General features: G+C 38.9%; 1 protein-coding gene across 2 annotated transcripts in view; it reads left to right on the forward strand.

The window, feature by feature from the left end:
• The window catches only part of LOC124723015 (copper chaperone for superoxide dismutase), a 92083-nt gene that overhangs the window by 27587 nt on the left and 42124 nt on the right, over positions 1-22372 (forward strand). For both annotated transcript variants that reach the window (XM_047248190.1, XM_047248191.1), the window contains exon 3: positions 6320-6518. In XM_047248190.1, coding sequence (XP_047104146.1) covers positions 6320-6518 — 199 coding nt within the window. The remainder of the gene's footprint in view (positions 1-6319; positions 6519-22372) is intronic.

A 22372-nucleotide genomic window follows, 5' to 3' on the forward strand; every position in this document is an offset into this window, starting at 1 on the left:
ACCACCTACAGCAAAAACCTGTGTGGTAATAGTACTAATTGTTATCAAAAGAAAATGTTTGTTGAATGTGTCTCTTTGTTTGTTTCCTATTGTCATGGTTAAAGTTATGCTCAATAATGTTGCAGGTAAATTACTGAAATCCTGTTCGTCAAATACCTGGTGGTTGTAATTGAAGTGCATCTACTCACAGATGCTGTAATTTTTGTATGGCAGCAAAACTTGGTAGACGTTCTAATGCATTAATGCAGCAGCCACCAGGTGCACATCTGGCACTATACAGCATCTCCTTAATGTCTCTGGTGCACATATTGAACAAATTGTGCAAGCAACGGTTAATAACATCAACATCATGCCTTTCTCACTTGTTTGACCTTTCCCGCCCATGTCCCGTTTCTAATCCATTACATATGGAAACATTTCTGTATGTCTTTCTTGAATTCACAATGCCATATTTGCCCTTGGTGGCCAAAATTGGAACTAATTTTGTTTCATGTGTAAATATGTTCCGCATTAGAATCTCTACCAAGTTTCACTGCCATGCGATAATTACAGCCCACACTGGACATATGTGACCTGCTGCACTTTTAACATTCGGTATATACAATGTATTCAGTCACATGTGCAACACATTACTATCACATTGTATGTTTCCAGAAAGGTTAAAATATTGTATCATCACAGCCTGTTAGAAGAAACATAGAACAGTTATTAAAAATAATTACTGCCCTGTCTCACTACTTACTTCCTTGTTGAAGATACTGGAAAAGATTACGCATACAAGAGCATTACCAATTTTTCAATTACATAATCAAATGAAACAAAATTTAAAGGTGAAAGATTGTCAGCTGGTATTTCAGTGACTTGGCGAAAAAATTTGATTTTGTAGTTCACAGTATACTCCCATAGAAGCTCAAATATAATGACATTGCACGCCTTGCTGGTAACTGTTTTTCAGCCTACTTAACAAAAGATTGCAGAAAGTCTCATTAAGAAATTCGTGCAGTGCACGCAAGGAAACCATGTTCAGAGTGGAGAAAAATCACTACAGGTTTACCATGGGATCACGTCTCTTGTTACTCTTGTTATGTATGTAAATGATCTGCTGATTTTTGGCCAACAATGCAAATAGCTTAATGAAACCTAATGAAAAACTTCCACACTTGAAATTTAAATAAAATGTTCTTGAACATTATAAATTGTTCTGTATGTATTAACCGTCAGTGAACTTTTGTAAAACACAATCCCTGCAGATCTATGCTGCAGAAGGCCTGACCTCACTGAATGAAGGAAAATCTACATCTGCTAAAAGCCTAAACTAGTTACCACACGTTAAACAGCTTCTTAAATGTCTGATCCATATGAATTTTGCATTATGGGTAGTAGCAGACTTTGGAGATGAAAAATGTCAAAAAGGTCACTTACTTTACCCATTTTCATTCATTAATGTCTTATAACATCATACAGAGTGCTTAAAAAAGATTTTCCAGTTTCTCGCGATTATATCTGCTACAAGTATGAAGAGAAAAACTTGGAGTGATTTTTAACTTACCTGTAGGACTACAAAGCTTTTGTTATCAAAACAACAATCTGGTTTTAGAATAATATATCTTTTAGATGCGTGCTCATACAACCATTGGATCCTTTTTACAATTTTGTCTACGATCAAAGTTTCCATTTATGTATAATAAAAGTTCAATGTGCCCTCCACTGCATGCCTGACAGACAACATCCAGACAATAGCTGAACTCATATTACACTTTTGTGAGCATGTCTGGAGTTACAGCATTCACTTTTATTGCCATGTTGTTCCACAGTTCTCACAAAGTTGTGGGAAACAGGGCCACATAGACAAAGTCTTCCACAACCTGTAACATCCCTCTAAAAGGAAAAGACATACATACTGTGAGATTAAGTGACCTTGGAAGTCAGTGGTGCAATGTTAGATCTATCATCCCTTACAGGTGATCCATCATTGAGGCAGTTCATTGTTAAGAAATGCTCCAACAACCAGTTGCCAGACTTTATCTTCTAAGTGAAAGAAGATAGAAAATTGGGGTAATTTTAACTTATGCATATGAACTAAAAGTTTATCTTGACACCAGTTATTGCTTGTTGGTTCATGTGGTTGCCTGTAGGGGACTCCCTGGAGCACCTTGCTTGCTCACTCGCTCACTCACTCACTCTCTTGCTCATGCTAATAAATAAAATTTTTGGCATGATCTCACAATCATGGAAAAAGCCAGATCTTAAACGTATCCAGGTACACGATTCATGTTACCGTCTTTTTCACAAAGAAGAAGAGGCCTTGAATCTTTTCTCTGGAGATATTACAAAAGGTGTGAAGCTTTGGAGTCTGTTTCTTGTGCTCGAGTATGGTATGTGGCTACTCTGTTTCCCATATTCATGTTGCAGTGGTGCACTTTTCTGCTTAATTGGAATGTAGCTTCATCAGTAACCATTAAATGTGGAAGGAAACTATCTACCCTTTCCACACCCAGAATGAATTAAAAAACGACATATTCTCATTTATCACCACTATGACCACTTGTATCCTGTACAGCATGAAACACAAATGTTACTGCAAAACTTACTGAAGAGATGCTCAAGGAAAGGCTAAATCTTCGCTGGTGTGATGAGCAGATTTCTGTGGACTACATACAAATCTCTGTTGAGTGTGGTATATGTCTTGAATTAGCATGTGATGGTTACATGTGGATTTCATCTTACATAAACAACTAGTGTCTTGAAACTGTTGTTGCCATTGTTGAATGCTTTGAGCTGTAGGAGTTGCAGTGCTGTACTCTGAACAAAACTCCTTCTGCACTGTTGTATGAATTGCACCTGTTGAAGTAGAGAATATAAAAATGTATTTTGTTGCTCTGTTGTTGCCATCTCAATTCTACGCATGTTGGGTAATGAATGAGCAAGTGAGTGAAGTGCTCTAGGGAGTTTCCTACAGGCAACCAAATGAACCATCAACTTATAACTGATGTCAAGATAAATTTTTAGTTTGTATGCATAAGTTAAAATTACCCCAATTTTCTATCTACTTTCACTTAGGAGCTATAGTCTCCTGAAATTGGGTGTATCTATTTGAAGCAACCTTTAATATGGCACAACTCTTCATTGAAGAAGTGTGTGGATTGCACAGAAGTGTGCAATAATGATAATATATGGTGTTTACACTATAACCACTTGTAGATTGCTATTTAAACAGTTGTGTATCCTGACAACCACCTCGCAGCACATCTACTTCCTAATGAAGTTTACTATCAACAATTAGTCACAACATTCTTAAACATATACTAGAAGAAGTAACTTACAGTATCCACTGCTCAGGCTTAGTGTGATAAGAGAAGCCTTTTTGTGTGTATCTTTTGTATGTATGTAGATCATTGTATGTGGAAAAGAAAAAATTAAACATAGCTTACAGTTAATGTAAAAGACAATTGTGTAAGTGGCCATATTTTTCACTGAGGAAGTCCATTACAGTTGTAAATTAACTGGCATTTTCCACCCCATAGTAATACATCTCAGTTACAAGCCATGGGACCTGTAAATAACAAACAACAGATTTAATGTGACTGGACTTGAAATATTACCAGTAGGATTCAACAGAGGTTATGTGAAAGACCTTTCTCCTCTTTTAGTTGACAGACATAGAAAAAACTTCTACTTACCCAGTGATTGCAAATGTAACTGTAAACAAAATGTGATATTTCTCACTATTGTTTCTGCCATATTCTCTGATAGTGTCTGTTTTTCTCCTTCTGAGCTCTGACTCAGCTGCCCACTCTGATTCTTATAAGTTTTCAGATTTTGTTTGTTTCACGTATTTCAATATTGACTTGAATTTGCCCCATCTTTCTGTGACTTTCGCGTGGGATTCTGGATGACTTTCGTATTCAAAGTATATGTCTCATTTTCCTTTCTTTTGGTAGGTGATGGAACTTGGGTATCTTCTATTTTAAGTATCAGTTGACCCATGTCTCATGCGTACCATCCTTTGATACATTCTGGGACTAGATATCCACTGTCTTTTTTCCTCTTGAGCCTCCATGATCAGTTTACAGTGTAGTAACATATCACCTGTTCAGAGACCATTTGATGTGGTATTGGCACTGTGATGAATATTTTTATTTTGTTTCTTGAAATGTTTCATGAAACTTTCCCAGTTTTCCAGTGACTGGTAAACTTAAATGGATAAATCAATGTACAAAAATTTCTAGTGCCTAGAAGAGGCACTGAAATTTAATTAAAACAGACGTATTACTGAGTATGTTAGACATTATGATGCTACATTTAAAAAATGTTATGAAAGCAGCCAAATGAATACAAGTTCATTTTAAAACGTAAGTCAAAGCTAGTGTGGTCCATTACCAAATAAGAGTTAGAGTTAGTAGTCCTGAAATATCTAGGATTAAGGTATATAAAAGCTTTACTATAAACACAGCTTCAAATGTCAGAGTGTAAGAATTTTTCATCAATGTGTCAGATGTTGACATAGCTGAATATTAGAGTAACATAAATCCCTTTGGACTCCACAAAGAATCTGAGTATATCACAGCTTTGAAATAAGTCTCAAAAAGGATGTGGAAAATGGTATATTGTCATTAACAAGTAAAAACTCTGCTGGATGGGATGGGATAACCACAAAGTTGTGTATCTCATAGTAGCGCCTCTTTCACTTAAATAATCAACCAATTTTTCAAACAAGGATGCTTTCCTAATGTGTTAAAGTATGCCAAAGCCAAACTTGTGTTCAAGATAGTGTTGAGAGAAAACATGAGAAATTATCACCCTGTTTCTATTGCAAACCTTTCAAATTGTTAGAGAAAGTAACTGCATAACAATCAACTTATGAAAGAAGTTGACATGATCAAATTCCTTGGACTAAATGTGGACAAGAACTTAAGCTGGAATATACATATTGAATTCCTATCAAATAAATTGAACAGTTTTGCATTTGAAATGCAAGTACTAACAACTTCTACTTATGTCACTACACAAAAAGTAGCATATCATAGTTATTTTGAATCAGTCATTCAGTATGGTATAATTTTCTAGGAAAGTTCAAATACTATATCTCGAATGCTGAAAATGCAGAGGAATAGTGTCAGATAAGTGTGTATTAAACAGCAAAAAGAATCTTGCAACCTGTTATTGTGGAAACTGCAGTTTCTAACTGCTCCCTCCATATACATTTATGAGTTATAACCTTCTTCCACGGCAGACAAAAATTACTTGAGCTGTATCAGTTTAACCACACATACAACACGAGACACAAAAAGAATTGTATGCTACCTGCACACAAATTGAAATTGAATGCATGGACTTCACAGTACATGGGGATGACAGTATGTAATAAATTGATGGGCAAAAAGTATTTCATATGAAGCCAGGGATTCTATGAATAAGGCTACAACAAATTCTGTGGGAGAAATGTTCATGGAGGCTGAAACCATAATTTGAGCAATTGATAACTTAGTATTAGATTTTATTATGTATGTAACAAATCATATTATTATTAGAAGACACTGGACTCGCATTCGGGAGGACGACGGTTCAATCCCGCGTCCGGCCATCCTGATTTAGATTTTCCGTGATTTCCCTAAATCACTCCAGGCAAATGCCGGGATGGTTCCTCTGAAAGGGCACGGCCGACTTCCTTCCCCATCCTTCCCTAATCCGATGAGACCGATGACCACGCTGTCTGGTCTCCTTCCCCAAACCAACCAACCAACCTATTATTAGGAGGCTATTATTAACATCAGTTGTTCTACGTTTATGGTGAAGCTTTACAACAATATCTGATATTCTCCTATACCTGAATCAAATGATTTAGATTATGTAATGTATGAGACTAATAAATGACAGTTCACAAAGAAAAGATAAATGACAAATTTTTCTCTGGTTTTTCAAGTGCACAAGTTCATTTACATGAAATTTCTACTTTTTGTAACAACATTCAAACACTTTTTCATTGACATAAAAAAGATAGTCCAGAGATGGAAAAAACATATTTTTAGCATTAGTTTTGTGAACTCTGAAAATATAAAATAATTTGTCATGTATCTGCATAAAGTATGTAATCAGTGATTAGGCAAGGGTCCTTCTTATAATGTTGTTTGGATGTATTATATTGTTTACTATAGAGAATTTTGTGTCCTGTCCTGAGTTATTTCAGAAGATATAACTCAAAATTTAATAAATTTTTCGAGATGCATATGTTTTCAAAATGTTTCTGTGATCATAAATGTTTTTAATTTATCTGTTTGGTACGTAAACCAAGATGGCTCAAATATCCATAATATTCCAGGTGGTGTATGTAAAACTGCAGCTGTTGCAATGGTTGGAAATGACTGCGGGCGGGCAGATGGTCATATAAAGGGTGTTATCAGATTTCTACAACTTGACAATGATACTTGTGTAATTGATGGTACTATAGATGGATTGGAACCAGGAAAACATGGCATTCATGTATATGAATGTGGTGATATTTCTGATGGTTGTGAAAGGTAATTTTTAATCTGTCACTGTCAAAAAAAAGGAAAAGATAATGCACAATTGTATGGATGTGAAAATGAATTTGCTTGTATCTGTTAGTCCGGATTATTGCGCAGTTAATATTTATGTATGTTGTGTGTGAAGCTGTGTAGCAGTACATTGTTCAGTGAACTTAATTGTTAAGGTACTGTCAAAATCAGATAGATAATGTATTCTCTCTCTCTCTCTCTCTCTCTCTCTCTCTCTCTCTCTCTCTCTCTCTCTCTTTCACACACACACACACACACACACACACACACACACACACACACACACACACACACACAGAGCTGGAAAATAGCCAGGCTCGTAAGTAACGATACTATTGTTGCACAAACACAATATCAGCATTCCCACCAATCAACTTTTAATCCGCTTCCACATGAAGGATTATGCTAATGCTGAATGACATAGTAATCAGTACAAACTCACAAAACAAAGGAGTACATTAAGGCACAGTCTACCAGTGAAGTACACATTTGTCACATAAATGGTGGCACTTGCTGCGCCATCTGTGCTGATGTGAGGTGGTCTCTTTAGGCCAGCTGTGGATGTGTGCACTGTTCAATTATACATGTTCACTGTATGGGATTATAATACTCTTTCCCCCTTCGGGAAAGGTGTTCTCCAAGGAGGTGTCCATGCCTTCCTCGGAAGGGGATGACTTCTGGAGAATACAGTCTGAAATGGCGCAGGTGTGGCATCCACTCTCCTGCGAGAGACCATAAGGGAGTACCAATGATGGAGACACATGTCCACATCCTGGCAGGCACTTGGCAATGGAAGCAGCAGAGAAGACAAAGGCGACAGTGGCGGTGACGGGCTGCGTAGACAGAGGTGGCCTGGTGCTAACTATTCTGCCCGGTGGTAATGGCTTCCAGAACACAGACAGTGCAGGAGTCAGAGGGGGGTATGGACCATGCTAGGGGACCAGCGTGGATGGTGGAGGTAGACCCAGGAGTGGCAGGGTCTCCGGTGCTTGGTTGGACATTTATGGGGGTGACTGGTCTTAGTGTTGTGACACCAAGCCGTTGGAGGTGCGCACGAGGCAGAGGCAGCAGCCTCAGAACTGATGGATGATTGCTGTTATCCACTTAAAGCATCGGCCAAATCTGTGGGCCCAGACGGCGGAGGCAGGTGGAACTGCTGTGAGGCAGTTGCTGGTGGATGGCTGGGCATCAGTCGAAGCAGGTGAAGGAGTGGCAGTGGTGGCCATATAAAGCAGTTCTGCTGGGTTATGATTGACAGCTGGAGGGATCCTATATGAGTTCAAGGATCTATTGAGGGCTTCCTTGGGAGAAGATAGTGTGATGTCTTTTTTTGGCTTGAGTTTTGAATGTAATGACCAACCACTTCACCCTACCATTGGACTGATGATGAAATGGAGCAGATGCAACACGTCAGATGTCACTCTGTACAAAAATCTTTGAAATCCTGAGACACAAATTGTGGGTGTCTGTCAACAGCATATTCAGTGATCCTTACAAGGAGAAAATAATTGCGAGGGCCATGACCATAGCTGCTGTGGATGAGTATGGGAAAGGAACCACATAAGGAAACTTTGAGAAAGCATCAACTACTACAATTCAAAAGGAGTTTAGGAAGCAACCCGCAAAATCAGCATGAATATGCTTCCAGAGATGTTGGGGGGTGAGAGACAAGGAAAGAGACACCTGTAGTGCTGCTTGATGGGTGGTGCACTTCAGGCAAGCGGACACAACATGCATGATCTCATTGTCAATATCTGGCCAAAGCACACGATTGTGGGCCAAAAATTTTGTATGAGGAACACCCCAATGGTCCAGGTGGAGAAGGCGCATGAAGCCCCACGGCAATGCAGACAGGATCACTACCCTGGGCACTGACTCTTCAGTAGCTAATAGTAACACACCATCAAGAATGGAGAGCATAATAATTGCACAAGGGATCTGATGCCTGGCCCAGTGGCGTATCCGGTCAGCCGTGGTGGACAAATAGAACAACCTGACATAAAACAGGATCGACCATGACAGCCGCCAAAATCTGAGAGCTGGTAATGGGGAAACCATCCACGATGTTTTGGGCTTCAACGTATAAATGGAAACACAACAGTCCATCCTGATCAAGTTCTGGATTGGGGGCCAATCAGCAACTGAAAAACAGCATCAGCATTACCGTGTTGTGCTGTGAGGTGGAAATGAATCTTGTAGTTATAGTGTGACAGAAACAGACCTAGCGTTGCTGGCAAAGGGCTGCTTTGTCTGGAAGAGATGCTGAAGGATGAAAAAGAGAAACCAGAGATTTATGATCAGTACTCAAATGAAATTTAAAACCATATAGGAAAACAAGAGATGTTTTTAGTGCATACACAATAACAAGTGCTTCTTTTTCTATCTGTGAGTAGCACTGTAGTGCCTAATTCAGAGTTTGGAAGCATATGCAATTGCGTGCTCAGAACTGTCTGTGTATTTGTGTGCAAGAACAGCCCCACAGCCACACTGGGAGATGTCTGTGGCCAAAACAAGATCTTGGAGTGGTTGGAAGGTAACCATGCAAGGTACCAAGTGTAATTTTGACTTCATCAGGGTAAAAGCAAGCTCACAGGTGGGTAACCAGTGAAAAGGAACACATTTATGTAAGAGAGCATGAAGGGACTGAGTCACTGTGGCTGCATCAGAAAGAAATTTATGGTAGTACGCAATCTTTCTGAGAAAGACCTGCAACTCTTTGACAGTGATAGGAATGGCAAAGTGGCAATGGCATAGATATGCTGGCTTTAAAGGCTTGACACCTGCACGTGAGATTTCAAAACCTAGATAGATGATAGGCAGCTGAAAAAATTGCTGTTTGTCTAAGTTAAAATGTAACTTGGCAGCCTGCACCACTGTGAATGAGGCACAAAGATTTGTCAAGTGTTCATCTGATGGGCAACCGGAGACCACAATATGATCCAGGTAGTTAATATGTCTCGCCACAGAGACCGTGAGCTGCTCCAAAAATCATTGGAAAATAGCAGAAATGCTAGCTACACTGAGTGATAGGCACCAGTATTGGTATAACCCAAAGGGGGTATTCAGTATGAGGATGCGTTTGGAACCATCATGCAGAGGCAGTTGCAAGTAGGCTTCTGACAAGTCTATTTTGGAAAAATATTAACTCCAGGAAAGCTGTGCTAAGAGTTCATCTTGATGGGGTAAGGGATAGGTATCAATAATAGGCTATGAATTTACTGATGTTTTAAAATCACCAGAGCTGAAGGTGACAGTCAGATTTTGCAAAAATTACCAATGGAGTAGACCATTCATTAGTGGAGACAGGTGTGACAACACTGAATTATGTAAGTTGATAGAGTTCTGATATGACTTGCTCCTGTAAAGCCATTGAGTTTGAGCGGGCATGAGAAAAACAGGAGCGTGCTGTCAGTTTCATTGTGGTGTGAGCCTTGTAATTGATAGCACATCCAAAACATTCTCAAAACGGTGAGGAAAATTCCGAGCAAAGTGTGTCCAGTTCTTAGTACAGAACTTGATCTGATAGCGGATGCACTTTGTCAGAAATAGAGAATCCAGAAGTTTTGAAGGCATCTAACTGAAATACGTTTCCTCTGTTGGCATCATCCACTAGCATGAAGGTCAAAGGCTGAACAGCTGCTTTATACACTATGGGAATAGAAAACTGCCCCAGTGTGGGTATTTGTTGTTTGTTGTAACTCCCCAACCAACAAGAGACAGGGGATGACCCCGGTGATCCAAGATCAACATAGGTTTGAGAATTTATCAAAGTCACCGCCGCACCCAGGTCTACTTGCATGTTTAACATCATGTCCATAACACATACTTCAATGTACAGTTTGTTTGGGGCTTCTGTCGCGTGTGAAAAACTGTTCACATCCACATTCATGTTTGATGGAGGAGGTGGAGAGCTACTCACGGAAGCAATATGTCCCTTTCTTTTACAGTAGTCTCATACAGCCAAACACTTTGATACACAGCCTGCTCATGTTGAACCAAACAGCTAGGGCATGACGGGACAGGAGCACGCGTCCACAGTTGTGATGCTGACTGTTGTTGCTGTTTAACATGGCACTGCACCAAGCATTGTGGAGAGCACGATTTCACCACCGTGACGTCATCTTCCCCCTGTGAGCTAACTGACAGTGGCTGAGGAGGAGAAGCAATGGCAGCTACTTCAGACCAAGCGTCTGTCTGACTTTCTGCTGCTCTATACACTTCAAAAGACTAGACAATGTTCAAAACTTCTGCGAGAGAGGGATTTTCACATTGTAAAGCACATTCATGAACTTACCTGCCAGTCAGGGCCCAAGTGTGAGATAGCATGTGAGTCCCAATGAGTTTTAGTAACAAACTGGCAACTATGGCTAAGCCCATGAAGTTTCGCTGCTCAAGCTCTGTATGACTGTTTCAACTGCTTTTGACAACAGTAGAACTCGCATGAGCAGCAATAACAGTGATGAGTGATGAGCAGAGAGCAAAAGAGAGGCTGGTAGGTTCCTGGAGAGGACCTAGCTGACACAAGGAGAAATCCATGACAGAAAGAAAGCCTTACACATGTTGAGGTTGGTGACAACAAAAGCTTGGAAATGTTGCTGAAGGTGTTTTTTGTATGCATCCCAATCTTCTGCAGATTCATCATATGAAGGAAACCATGGGGGTTGCATCAACAGTATTGAATATTGGCGTGTCAGTGATGCTGCCAAATTGTTTCATACCATGGAGAGAGAGCCTGCTGTTGATTGGTGAGAGCTTGCTGCTGTTCAGCAAGGGCTTGAAGAATTTCTTCCACTGACATACTGGCCATAGTGAATTGCAAAACAAAATGTGCAGAGTAGAATACCACACTTGTCAACAGAAATATTGTAATGTTGCACAAACACAATATCAGAATGTCCACCAACCAACTTTTAATCTGCTTCTACATGAAGGAGTACACTAAGACACTGAATGACATATTAACTAGTACAAACACACGAAACCAAGGAGTACTTTTAAGGCACAGTCTAGCAGTGAAGTATATATTTGTGACATAAACATTGGAGTGTCTGAGGGCCTGGTGCGCTGGCTTGTATAAGACTGTTTCGCACACGGCGTGGCGCTTGCTGCGCTGTCTGTGCTGATGTGAGGCGGCCTCTTTAGGCTGGCTGTGGAGGTGCACGGTGTTTAATTTTGCATGCTCACTTTGTAGGATTGCAACAGATAGAATTTAAAAGTTTAAAACCCTGCTTTCAGGAAATTGAGTGTGAGCCTATTTCTTTTGAACTTGATGAGAGACTCCAAAGACCTTGTTAAGGAGCTATTACCCCAGACATCAAATTATCCTGTAAAAGGAAGAGTTACATTGAATCCAGATCTTCAAATAATAAAATGTAGGAACTTGTACCTGTTGATCAGAATTAAAAATTCAGATAGCAAAATCAAAATTAGTGAAAAACAAGAGTGTGCCAAAATCTTCAATATTTGCCATTCCTTCCCAATAAATATTTTTGCTCATATGTCTAGTTTAGAGAGAAAGAATTGTATTCTCTGTGAAAGTAACTCAGCAGCCCATTTGTGTACTATTAGACATAAAATGGAAAAATTTTATACTAATTTCTTACTGAGCTTCAAATCTTGAGGAATGGTGACACCCATTTCAAAATTAAGCTATCTGGGACTGCTTTATAAACACTAATAAATTCGTGATGAAGTGCTTACCAAGTAAATGGATGCTTAAACAGTCTTATGAGTGTAAAATGTTAATACAAGTAGTACTAATTTTCTGTCTTCCATACAGATACAATCTGAAATTACCTGACTGTAAAACTAGCCATTGTGGAGATACATTTCCATAGTATACAGAGTAATTTTTTGGCTAAATGATAATTTTTGCAGAGCTGAATAAAAGGAAATCATTTGATTGGCTTGATTAATGCCTGGCATGCCATTATTGTAGTCTTTGTGTTAGTTTTCAAGAATTTTCTTGCTGTTTTGTTTACAAACTTCAACATATTCAGCACAGTGTGCATGAAAAATGCAGAGAACTTCCCTTTTGTCCCTCCAGCTGCTAACAACTAAAATTTCATTTCTATGCCAAACCACTTGACTTTCCTTCAGTTTCAGAGTAACTAAATTGTGTGAAACAAATACTAACAAAGAGATAGAGGGGCTGGCCAGTACTTACCTCAGCTCAGTACAGCCAATAGATACACAAAAAACAGAACTGAAAATTTACGTTCCTAGCTTTTGGAACAAATGTTCCTTCATCAGGGAGGAGAGAGGGGAAAGAAAGGGAAGAAGGGAAACTGGATTCAGTTATTCACAACCCAGGTTATGAAGCAACAGGAAAGGAAAACAGGGAGGGTAGCAAGGATGGAGGCATGGAATATCTTTGGCTTCCCTCTGACAACCATGCCTCCATCCTTGCTACCCTCCCTGTTTTCCTTTCCCTGTTGCTTCATAACCTGGGTTGTGAGTAACTGAATCCAGTTTCCCTTCTTCCCTTTCTTTCCCCTCTCTCCTCCCTGATGAAGGAACATTTGTTCCGAAAGCTAGGAACGTAAATTTTCGGTCCTGTTTTTTGTGTATCTATTGGCTGTACTGAGCTGAGGTAAGTACTGGCCAGCCCCTCTATCTCTTTGTTAGTATTTGTTTCACATCTTTATATGAGATTTTCCATTAATCATTTAACTAAATTTTGTGTGTTATTTGTTATGTTGTTGCTCAATGTTCCATTAACATTGGTTTTTTGAAAGCAGACAAGTTTTTCAGAGCTACAGAATTATAAATTTGTTATATACAGCAGCATGTATCCTTAACCCAAACCATCAAACCACAAAACTTCTGACTCGTCAGTGCAGAGGTTTTTATCTGGAATTTAACTATTGCTAATAGTGCCATTGGAATGATCCACAACTGGTCTAATTTAATTGTCAATCTTTAGATTGCAGTGAATCATCTGAGAAGTGAAAATATCTGTGTCACAACTGGAATCTACTCCTGTTTGTGGCAGATTGCCAGAACTTGACAATTTAAAAAAGGAGTTGTACTTCGGTAATATTTGGTTTATGGGAAACGAGATCTCTCTTGCAGCAACAGTCAGAGAATCACTTTTCTTTCAACATCATCTATTGTGCTCCATATTGAGAGTGTAGTCATTATACTCCTCGCACATTTTTCTGTTTCCTGGCTTGTGTGTGCTATCGTCTGCATCTGAATTCACAGTAGAATGCTCACTTCAAGGTGACTGATAAATGCTTATGCCTTCTTATACCTTTTGAGAATTTTCCCATGAACCCTTCCCACTCTAATTCATTGACGTTCTACATCAGTGAGCATTACTAGTCACTTTATTAAGAAACAGGGTACTTTTCTGGCTCAATGTTATGTAAAACTCAACACCTATTTCTTTCAGGCACTTTTTATAATATACAGGGTGAGTCAAAAATAATACCACAATTTTAAAAATGTGTATTTAATGAAAGAAACATAATATAACCTTCTGTTATACATCATTACAAAGAGTATTTAAAAAGGTTTTTTTCACTCAAAAACAAGTTCAGAGATGTTCAATATGGCCCCCTCCAGACACTCGAGCAATATCAACCCGATACTCCAACTCGTTCCACACTCTCTGTAGCATATCAGGCGTAACAGTTTGGATAGCTGCTGTTATTTCTCGTTTCAAATCATCAATGGTGGCTGGGAGAGGTGGCCGAAACACCATATCCTTAACATACCCCCATAAGAAAAAATCGCAGGGTAATATCACGGCTTCTTGGAGGCCAGTGATGAAGTGCTCTGTCACGGGCTGCCTGGCGGCCGATCCATCGCCTCGGGTAGTTGACGTTCAGGTAGTTATGGACAGATAAGTGCCAATGTAGTGGCGCTCCATCCTGCTGAAATATGAATTGTTGTGCTTCTTGTTCGAGCTGAGGGAACAGCCAATTCTCTAACATCTCCAGATACTGTAGTCCAGTTACAGTAGCACCTTCGAAGAAAAAGGGACCAAAAACTTTATTGGCTGAAATGGCACAGAAAACGTTCACCTTAGGCGAGTCACGTTCATACTGAGTTGTTTCCCGCGGATTCTCAGTGCCCCATATACAGACATTGTGATGCTTGACTTTCCCGTTAGTGTGGAAAGTTGCTTCATCACTAAACACAATCTTTGAAACGAAAGATTCATCTGTTTCCATTTGAGCAAGGATAAAATCACAGAAATCGATTGTTTTAATCTTATCAGCTGCAGACAGTGCTTGAACCAATTTCAGACGATAAGGTTTCATAACTAACCTTTTTCGTAGGACTCTCCATACAGTTGATTGTGGAATTTGCAGCTCTCTGCTAGCTCTGTGAGTCGATTTTCCTGGGCTGCGAACAAATGCTTGCTGGATGCGTGCTACATTTTCATCACTCGTTCTCGGCCGTCCAGAACTTTTCCCTTTGCAGAAACACCCATTCTCTGTAAACTGTTTATACCAACGTTTAATACACCACCTATCAGGAGGTTTAACACCATACTTCGTTCGAAATGCACGCTGAACAACTGTCGTCGATTCACTTCTGCCGTACTCAATAACACAAAAAGCTTTCTGTTGAGCGGTCGCCATCTTAGCATCAACTGACGCTGACGCCTAGTCAACAGCCCCTCAAGCGAACAAATGTACAACTAAATGAAACTTTATAGCTCCCTTAATTCGCCGACAGATAGTGCTTAGCTCTGCCTTTTGTCGTTGCAGAGTTTTAAATTCCTAAAGTTGAGGTATTCTTTTTGAATCACCCTGTATATGGTTTTACAGATTTTTTGTTGATATCGGTTAATACAGCACACTTTCTAAATAAATTAGAAGTATTTTGAATATTTTTGAACCTGCTTAGGGTTATTAAAAAAGATCACAAAGAAATTTATGCAATTTTTTTTTCCAAAATGCTTCCTCAAATTGAGGTACCATTTAACCCAATGTTATACATTAGAAGGAGACCAAATTTTTACCAGATATACATTACATGATGGCTGAGGTACCAGACCTATTTAATTCTACCTATTATGTATATTACAAGGATAAAAAATATCAAATCTTACATTTTAATTTTTATAATTTTTTTCCTAATAAAAATGTTATTTTTTCTATAATTTAGTTGATTTGCAATAAAGCGTAGGTCTACTACATAAGTATGGAGGGTTGAAAGTTACAGAAAAAAATTAGAACAATGATTTATAAACTTTAGGAAATATTTGTTCCTGAATTCTGAAAAATACAATGTGTGGGAAATTGCAAATGAAGATATGAGTCCAATTAAACTGTGCCTCAGAACATTCCTGCAGCATTTCTTCATGTTCAAGCTTCCTCTTATCTTTCAGCCTCATGCACCTGTTGTAGCAATTGATCTTTCATATTAGAGCCACATTTTATGCCTAAATTTCTCATGACTCCCAACCTTCCTATCACTCCATCATTGAAACATATCACTGCATCTAGTACACCAACTTTTAATGTACTTAGTCCAACAAAAACGTTCTTGGGCAATCTTTCCCGTATGCAATGGTTCAAACTTTCATTTGTATTCTGAGTGCCCCCATGAAGACATTTACTAAGCAAAACAGGGTCACTCAGGTCTCTAAAAATTGAATTTATTTTATTTATAGCAGGCTCAGGAGGAGAATGCTTATGATGGTATATTTGACAACTTTCTTTTGCTTTTTGGTAACCACACCAAGACTCTGCTTCATTAGGGCAATGTCCATGATCCGGGTGGTCATCTGTGGACAACTTAGGAAAGTAGGTGGCCCATACAGCTTTTCTCATTGCTGTAACATCATTCAGAGGTGCAATTTGTCTAATGGCCAGTCCATAATAACTCTGAAGAAGGTTTATTTCTGTCAATCTGCCTCAGCCAGACAGAGATTTTCCATCAGATAGCAACTTTCCTTTCATTTCTCTTCGTAGCTTCCTCAGTCTAGCACCCATCCTCTTTTGCACATGTCCACAACACTCCAGTTTTGTTACTAAGGTATCTCCATAAACATTGAACTCATTAATTGTATTGAAAGCCTTAAAGTCCCCATCGCCTAGGTACTTCGTATATCTAATGTTATAAATGGGCACTGACCTGTGAAATATGTGTAGAGCTCCATCACACTCCATACTTTTGCTGTAACCATCATAATTCTTAGAACACTGATGTTCAATACATCCTTCAGTGTTACCTTGGCAGGTGTGGCAGTACTTAGATAAGCACTCAACATCAACAACTTTTCCATTCTCCAGAGAAGTAGCACTTACAACACCATTCAAGGAACAATGTCCTCGATATTGCTATATCCCATCAAGTGCAACAGCAATGTCCTTGGTTCCACTTACAGTTTCTTTACTGCATGTTTCACAGATGCTTTAGACACAACCATCAAGGCACCTAAAAGTGATTTTATGTACTTGCTGAACCTACTGGGAGGAGGAGGAAGGTCCATTAAACCACAAAACATTTGAGCAGCCTTTTTTCCTTGTCCTATTGCATGCATTACTTACACTAACTTCAAATTCATGTCATATGAATTATGCGCGATGTTTGAAGTCATTTTCGAGGTAGATTTATTGCAGGATCTACATAGAACAATGAACTTTGATGTTAAACCCTTCCTGGTACTTTGTTGTTCAGTTATTTCCAGACAAAACCTACACCATCAAATTGTTTACATTTTGCCACTTCCTTTATCAAAGAAGATAAGAAGCCCACAACAACAACAACAACAACAAATCCACTACAAACAGTGTCATTGTTAACACAAAAATTTGAATTACCAGGAGGTGTGCCATGTGGGAATTTCTTCCCTGAATAACTGATACATAGGTTACTTTCAACAGTGTGGATTGCTTTGTTTGTGAACTGGTTACCATGGAATTTCCTTTTATTGAATTTCTTGATGTGTGGCATAATTCGTATTTATTGCACACTAAAGGATATGCACTTCCACAAATATATGTAGCACTTGGGCAACAAACATTCAGTAACACATGAACAAACTGCTTCAGCAAAACAAAAGTAAATATTAGCAAAGATAATCATTTACAGACACTATAAACCTGCACTGTTACCAACATATACAATGTACCTTATGTACAATCGCTGGAAACAGAAAGTTCACAGTTCTTTTTGAAATAATACTGGTTTCTGTAACAGAAGTAAAAGGGGTGTGGCAGCATACATGATGGTAACTTTAAAATTTGGTATATATCAGTGTAATCATGAAAGACTATAGTATTCAATAAATTCATAAAAAATTTCTATTTTTCCGCCATTTATAAGTACCCTGTATCCTTAAGGTAATCAGTGAACCACCTACAATGAAAACCAGGTCAGCTACTGATGCATGTAGAACAGACATGGAATGTATTGTCAGATATGCACAGAAATACAAAATTCATCTACCTGTTGGCATCTGAGCAGAACTTTCTACTCTGTATTATTGTAACCTTTGGCTGAGTGGTGTGCCAAGGGTATGAAGGAAACACACATATTAGAGTAACAACTGTTATGAAAAGGATAGCTTGCTTCTCACCATGAAGATGACGCATTGAGTTGTAGACAGGTACGACGACAAGGCTAACACACTGAGCTTTCAGCCAAAATCTTTTTCATAAGAGAAAGGAAAACGAACACACACACACACACACACACACACACACACACAGGCAAACCTCACGCACACATGACCGCTGTCTCCAGCTGCTCTGTCTCAGACTGCAGTATCAAAAGTCACAACAGGAAATTAACTCTTGAGGCAAAAGTTTACTAGTCCAGAAATAGGAAATTAAGAAACAGTATAAGATTCTGGCTATGAAGTCTTCCATGACAGTGTCCTTGGAAAAAAATTTCTTGATAAAATTGCCACATCAAATTTGGATAAAATCCTCAGGTTTTGATGACTGTCTCCATCATCTACATCAGTCAGACATAGCCTCTGATGATAATGCAGGAGGTAGTCATTGAAACCTCGGAATTTTATCCACGTTTTATGTGGAAAGTTTACCAAGAACTTTTTACCCAGTACAACATTCTTAGGGAGAATAGTGACAACTTTATTTGAGGAGAAATGGTGTAGGCCTATTTTGTATACTTGAACCAGAAGGTCTTTTTTTCGTTTTGTGTTAACACGCACAAAAATAAATAACCCAGTTAAAATCTGGAAATTGGTCTTGCACCTTTCAACCCAAAGATGAGTGAATTACTGTATTTACCCAAATATAAGACAACCATGAATATAAGACAGTTCCCCCATTTTTTAATAGGTTGCTTGAGAAAAATTAATTTTTAACATATTCTGACTAATCAAAATTACGGACTTTTGTTGATGTAAGGTATCTGCATAAAAAGCTGCCATTACATATATTCTGAACTTACACTATGTGATCAAAAGTATCTGGACACCCCAAAAAACATAAGTTTTTCATATTAGGTGCATTGTGGTGCCACCTGGTGCCAGGTACTCCATATCAGTGACCTCAGTAGTCATTAGACATCGTGTGAGAGCAGAATTGAGCTCTGTGGAACTCACGGACTTCGAAAGTGGTTAGGGGATTGGGTGTCACTTGTGGCATACGTCTGTATGCGAGATTTCCACACTCCTAGGTTCACTGTTTCCAATGTGACAGTGAAGCGGAAACATGGAGGGACACATACAGCACAAAAGCGTACAGGCCGATCTCGTCTGTTGACTGACAGAGACTGCTGATGGTTGAAGTGGATGTAATGCGAAATAGGTGGACATCTATCCAGACCATCACACAGGAATTCCAGACTGCATCAGGATCCATTGCAAGTACTATGATAGTTAGGCCAGATGTGAGAAAACATGGATTTCATGGTCGAGTGGTTGCTCATAAGCCACACATCACGCCAGTTTATGCCAAACGACACCTTGCTTGGCATACAGAATCTAAACATTGAATGATTGAACAGTGGAAAGACGTTCTGTGGAGTCACAAATCATGGTACACAATGTGGCGATCCGATGGCAGGGTGTGGGTATGGCAAATGTCTGGTGAACATCATCTGCCAGCATGTGTAGTGCCAACAGTAAAATTCGGAGGTGGTGGTGTTATAATGTGGTTGTGTTTTTCATGGAGGGGTTTCCATCCCTTATTGTTTTTCGTGGCACTATCACAACACAGGCCTACATTGATGTTTTGAGCACCTTCTTGCTTCCCACTGGTGAAGAGCAATTCAGGGATGCTGATTGCATCTTTCAACAGGATCGAGCACCTGTTCATAATGCACGGCCTGTGGCAGAGTTTTTACACAACAATAACATTCCTGTAATGGACTGGCCTGCACAGAGTCCTGACTTGAATCCTATAGGACCCCTATGGGATGTTTTGGAATGCTGACTTTGTGCCAGGCCTCACCAACCGACATCGATACCTCTCCTCAGTGCAGCACTCCATGAAGAATGGGTTTCCATTCCCCAAGAAACCTTCCAGCATTTGATTGAATGTGTGCCTGCGGGAGTGGAAGCTGTCATCAAGGCTAAGGGGTGGGCCAACACTATACTGAATTCCAGTGTTACCAATGGAGTGTACCACAAACTTGTAAGTCATTTTCAGCCAGGTGTCCGGATACTTTTGATCACATAGTGTTTATACCATCTATTGGTTGTCTACATTTTCATAATACAAGGAGAAATAAAATAAACAAAACAAAATTGTATACATTAATTTTTATCTTCTCTGCCTCTTTCATTTAGCCTGTCATCCGTGGTGCCACTATTTTTAAGTGTCATCATCATCATCCTAACAGGACAACTGTGAATCTAATATCTTTGCTGTCAAAAATATTTTTCTGTTTCTTTTGAATATGATGTGATTTTTTTTTTTTTACACACACAGTGGATTTCGCTTCTATACTGACTTGAGAATGTTACAATGTCTTTTGCTACAAAAACATATTGACTACCTGCTGCTTCCTCATTGGCTGTGTAGAACCAGCAGCAGACACATTCCCTTTCGTTTGCATGATATGTCATGGTGAGTGTCAGCAACATTACTGCACGAAACACACAAGTACGCCACTGGGCCAGGTTTAGACTTTTAGTGTCTCCTGCAGAAATGTATGCTGATGTTGAGTATTTGGCCAATTTTAATGTCCGTTCGACTCCAAGTACAAATGGATGCAGTCAAACTGCAGTTTATACATGTTAGATGTTTATAAAAAGCCAAAGTGCACAGTATACATTACCGTGGTTGGCACGAAATGAAATTTGCTGGCCCTCGCCATTCACCTCCGTACACTCATTATAGTTCTCAGCTAAACTCATGTCACTGTTTCAGCTTAGCTCATGCCAGTGTTCCCCCTGCAAGCCTTCCATAGTGCTGTGCTTGAGCAACAGTGAAACATGGACAGTTATATCTTCTGGCATGCAAGTAATGTGTAACAACAGCAACTAATACATAAATAAAAGATTGCAGCCATGATTCAGTCCAGTCCTTGAACTTTCACTCATCCCGTGATCTAGTGTATATGTAGGTGCTAACTCCGCCACAGATCTTTCTGGTGTAATTTATTCTTGCAATAACAATTGCAGTCAGCTTACTGTGATTTGTTTCATTTGTTAGAGATTTAATTCTGGATTAATTTTCTTTCTCATTTCATCTGAATGACACCATCTTGTTCTGAAGATGATTAAAAGCTGGTAACATTTTTCCCTGTATTCTAATATGTGAACAACCAAATTTTCATTTGCAACACACTTCATGAATCATTAGTTTCTCATAATCAAATAAAATACTGACTAGGGTTCTGAATCAGGTAATGGTTTTTGAAGGACAAGATTGTCACCTTTGAATGTAACCTTTACGTAAAAAGCAGCATAAATGTATGCATGTGGTATCCATATGTGTGTGAGAACTTCTGTTGCAAACCTTTTCAAATACAACAGACGTTTGAGAGTTGATAGAATTGTTTCCTCCTATGTTGCACAAAATTGTCAATTTTTTAAGGAAAGCATTTGACTGTTGTTTTACCTAGTTCATAATTTATCACGTATCAATCCGGTGCACTAGCGCCATGAGTCAAATGTCACGCGACTGATCGAACAAGATTGATAATGTATTGAGTGCTTCGGTGTATCGGGAAATCTAGTGCCTGTTCAAATGAATGTATTGTTTGCTAAGCTCTACCCTTCAGAACTCTTCAAAAAACTCTTCAAAATGAATTTGTACAAAAACTCAATAACCAAAGTTTCATCTGTAAATTTAAGATGAAAACACTGTAAGAACATTTATCTCGGTAACAGTAGTTTAATGTGAATGTAAGGTGACCCTGTATTTTTTTAATGACAAATTTGGGAATAAAACCTCATCTTATAACCCGGTAAATACGGTACTTAGTATAATGTTTAGCTGTTATAATAATTAGTGTCCAGAAGTAAAGTGGAGCTAAGATGAATTGATTCCCTAAACTATTAAAGTGAAGTGCTAAGCATTGTCCATATTCAGTTTGGACATTTAGTCTGCATAATCCTTAGTTTCACAGTCATTCAACTGCTGGGAATTTATTTAGTTTGTTGTCAACATATGGACTTAAATTGAGTAGCATTACCCACTGAATTCTATTCAGATGCAAATGGAACACTATATATGGTAACAGTCATGATAATTCTATATATATGTTGTGGTAGCCTAAAGGAGCCATTAGTGTCCCCTATCAAATAATAAATTGGGAACAAATTGTGTCAACTGTGGTGTGCTGGGGGCCCAAGCACCTAAGTCAGCTTGGTAAACCCTTGTCTCATAATTCATGGTTTAGGTTACCAGCAATGCATCTGATCACTTCCAGGCTGTGATTTTGCCCATTAC

The sequence above is a fragment of the Schistocerca piceifrons genome, chromosome X (assembly GCF_021461385.2).
Source record: "Schistocerca piceifrons isolate TAMUIC-IGC-003096 chromosome X, iqSchPice1.1, whole genome shotgun sequence".
Classification (NCBI taxonomy): Eukaryota; Metazoa; Arthropoda; class Insecta; order Orthoptera; family Acrididae; genus Schistocerca; species Schistocerca piceifrons.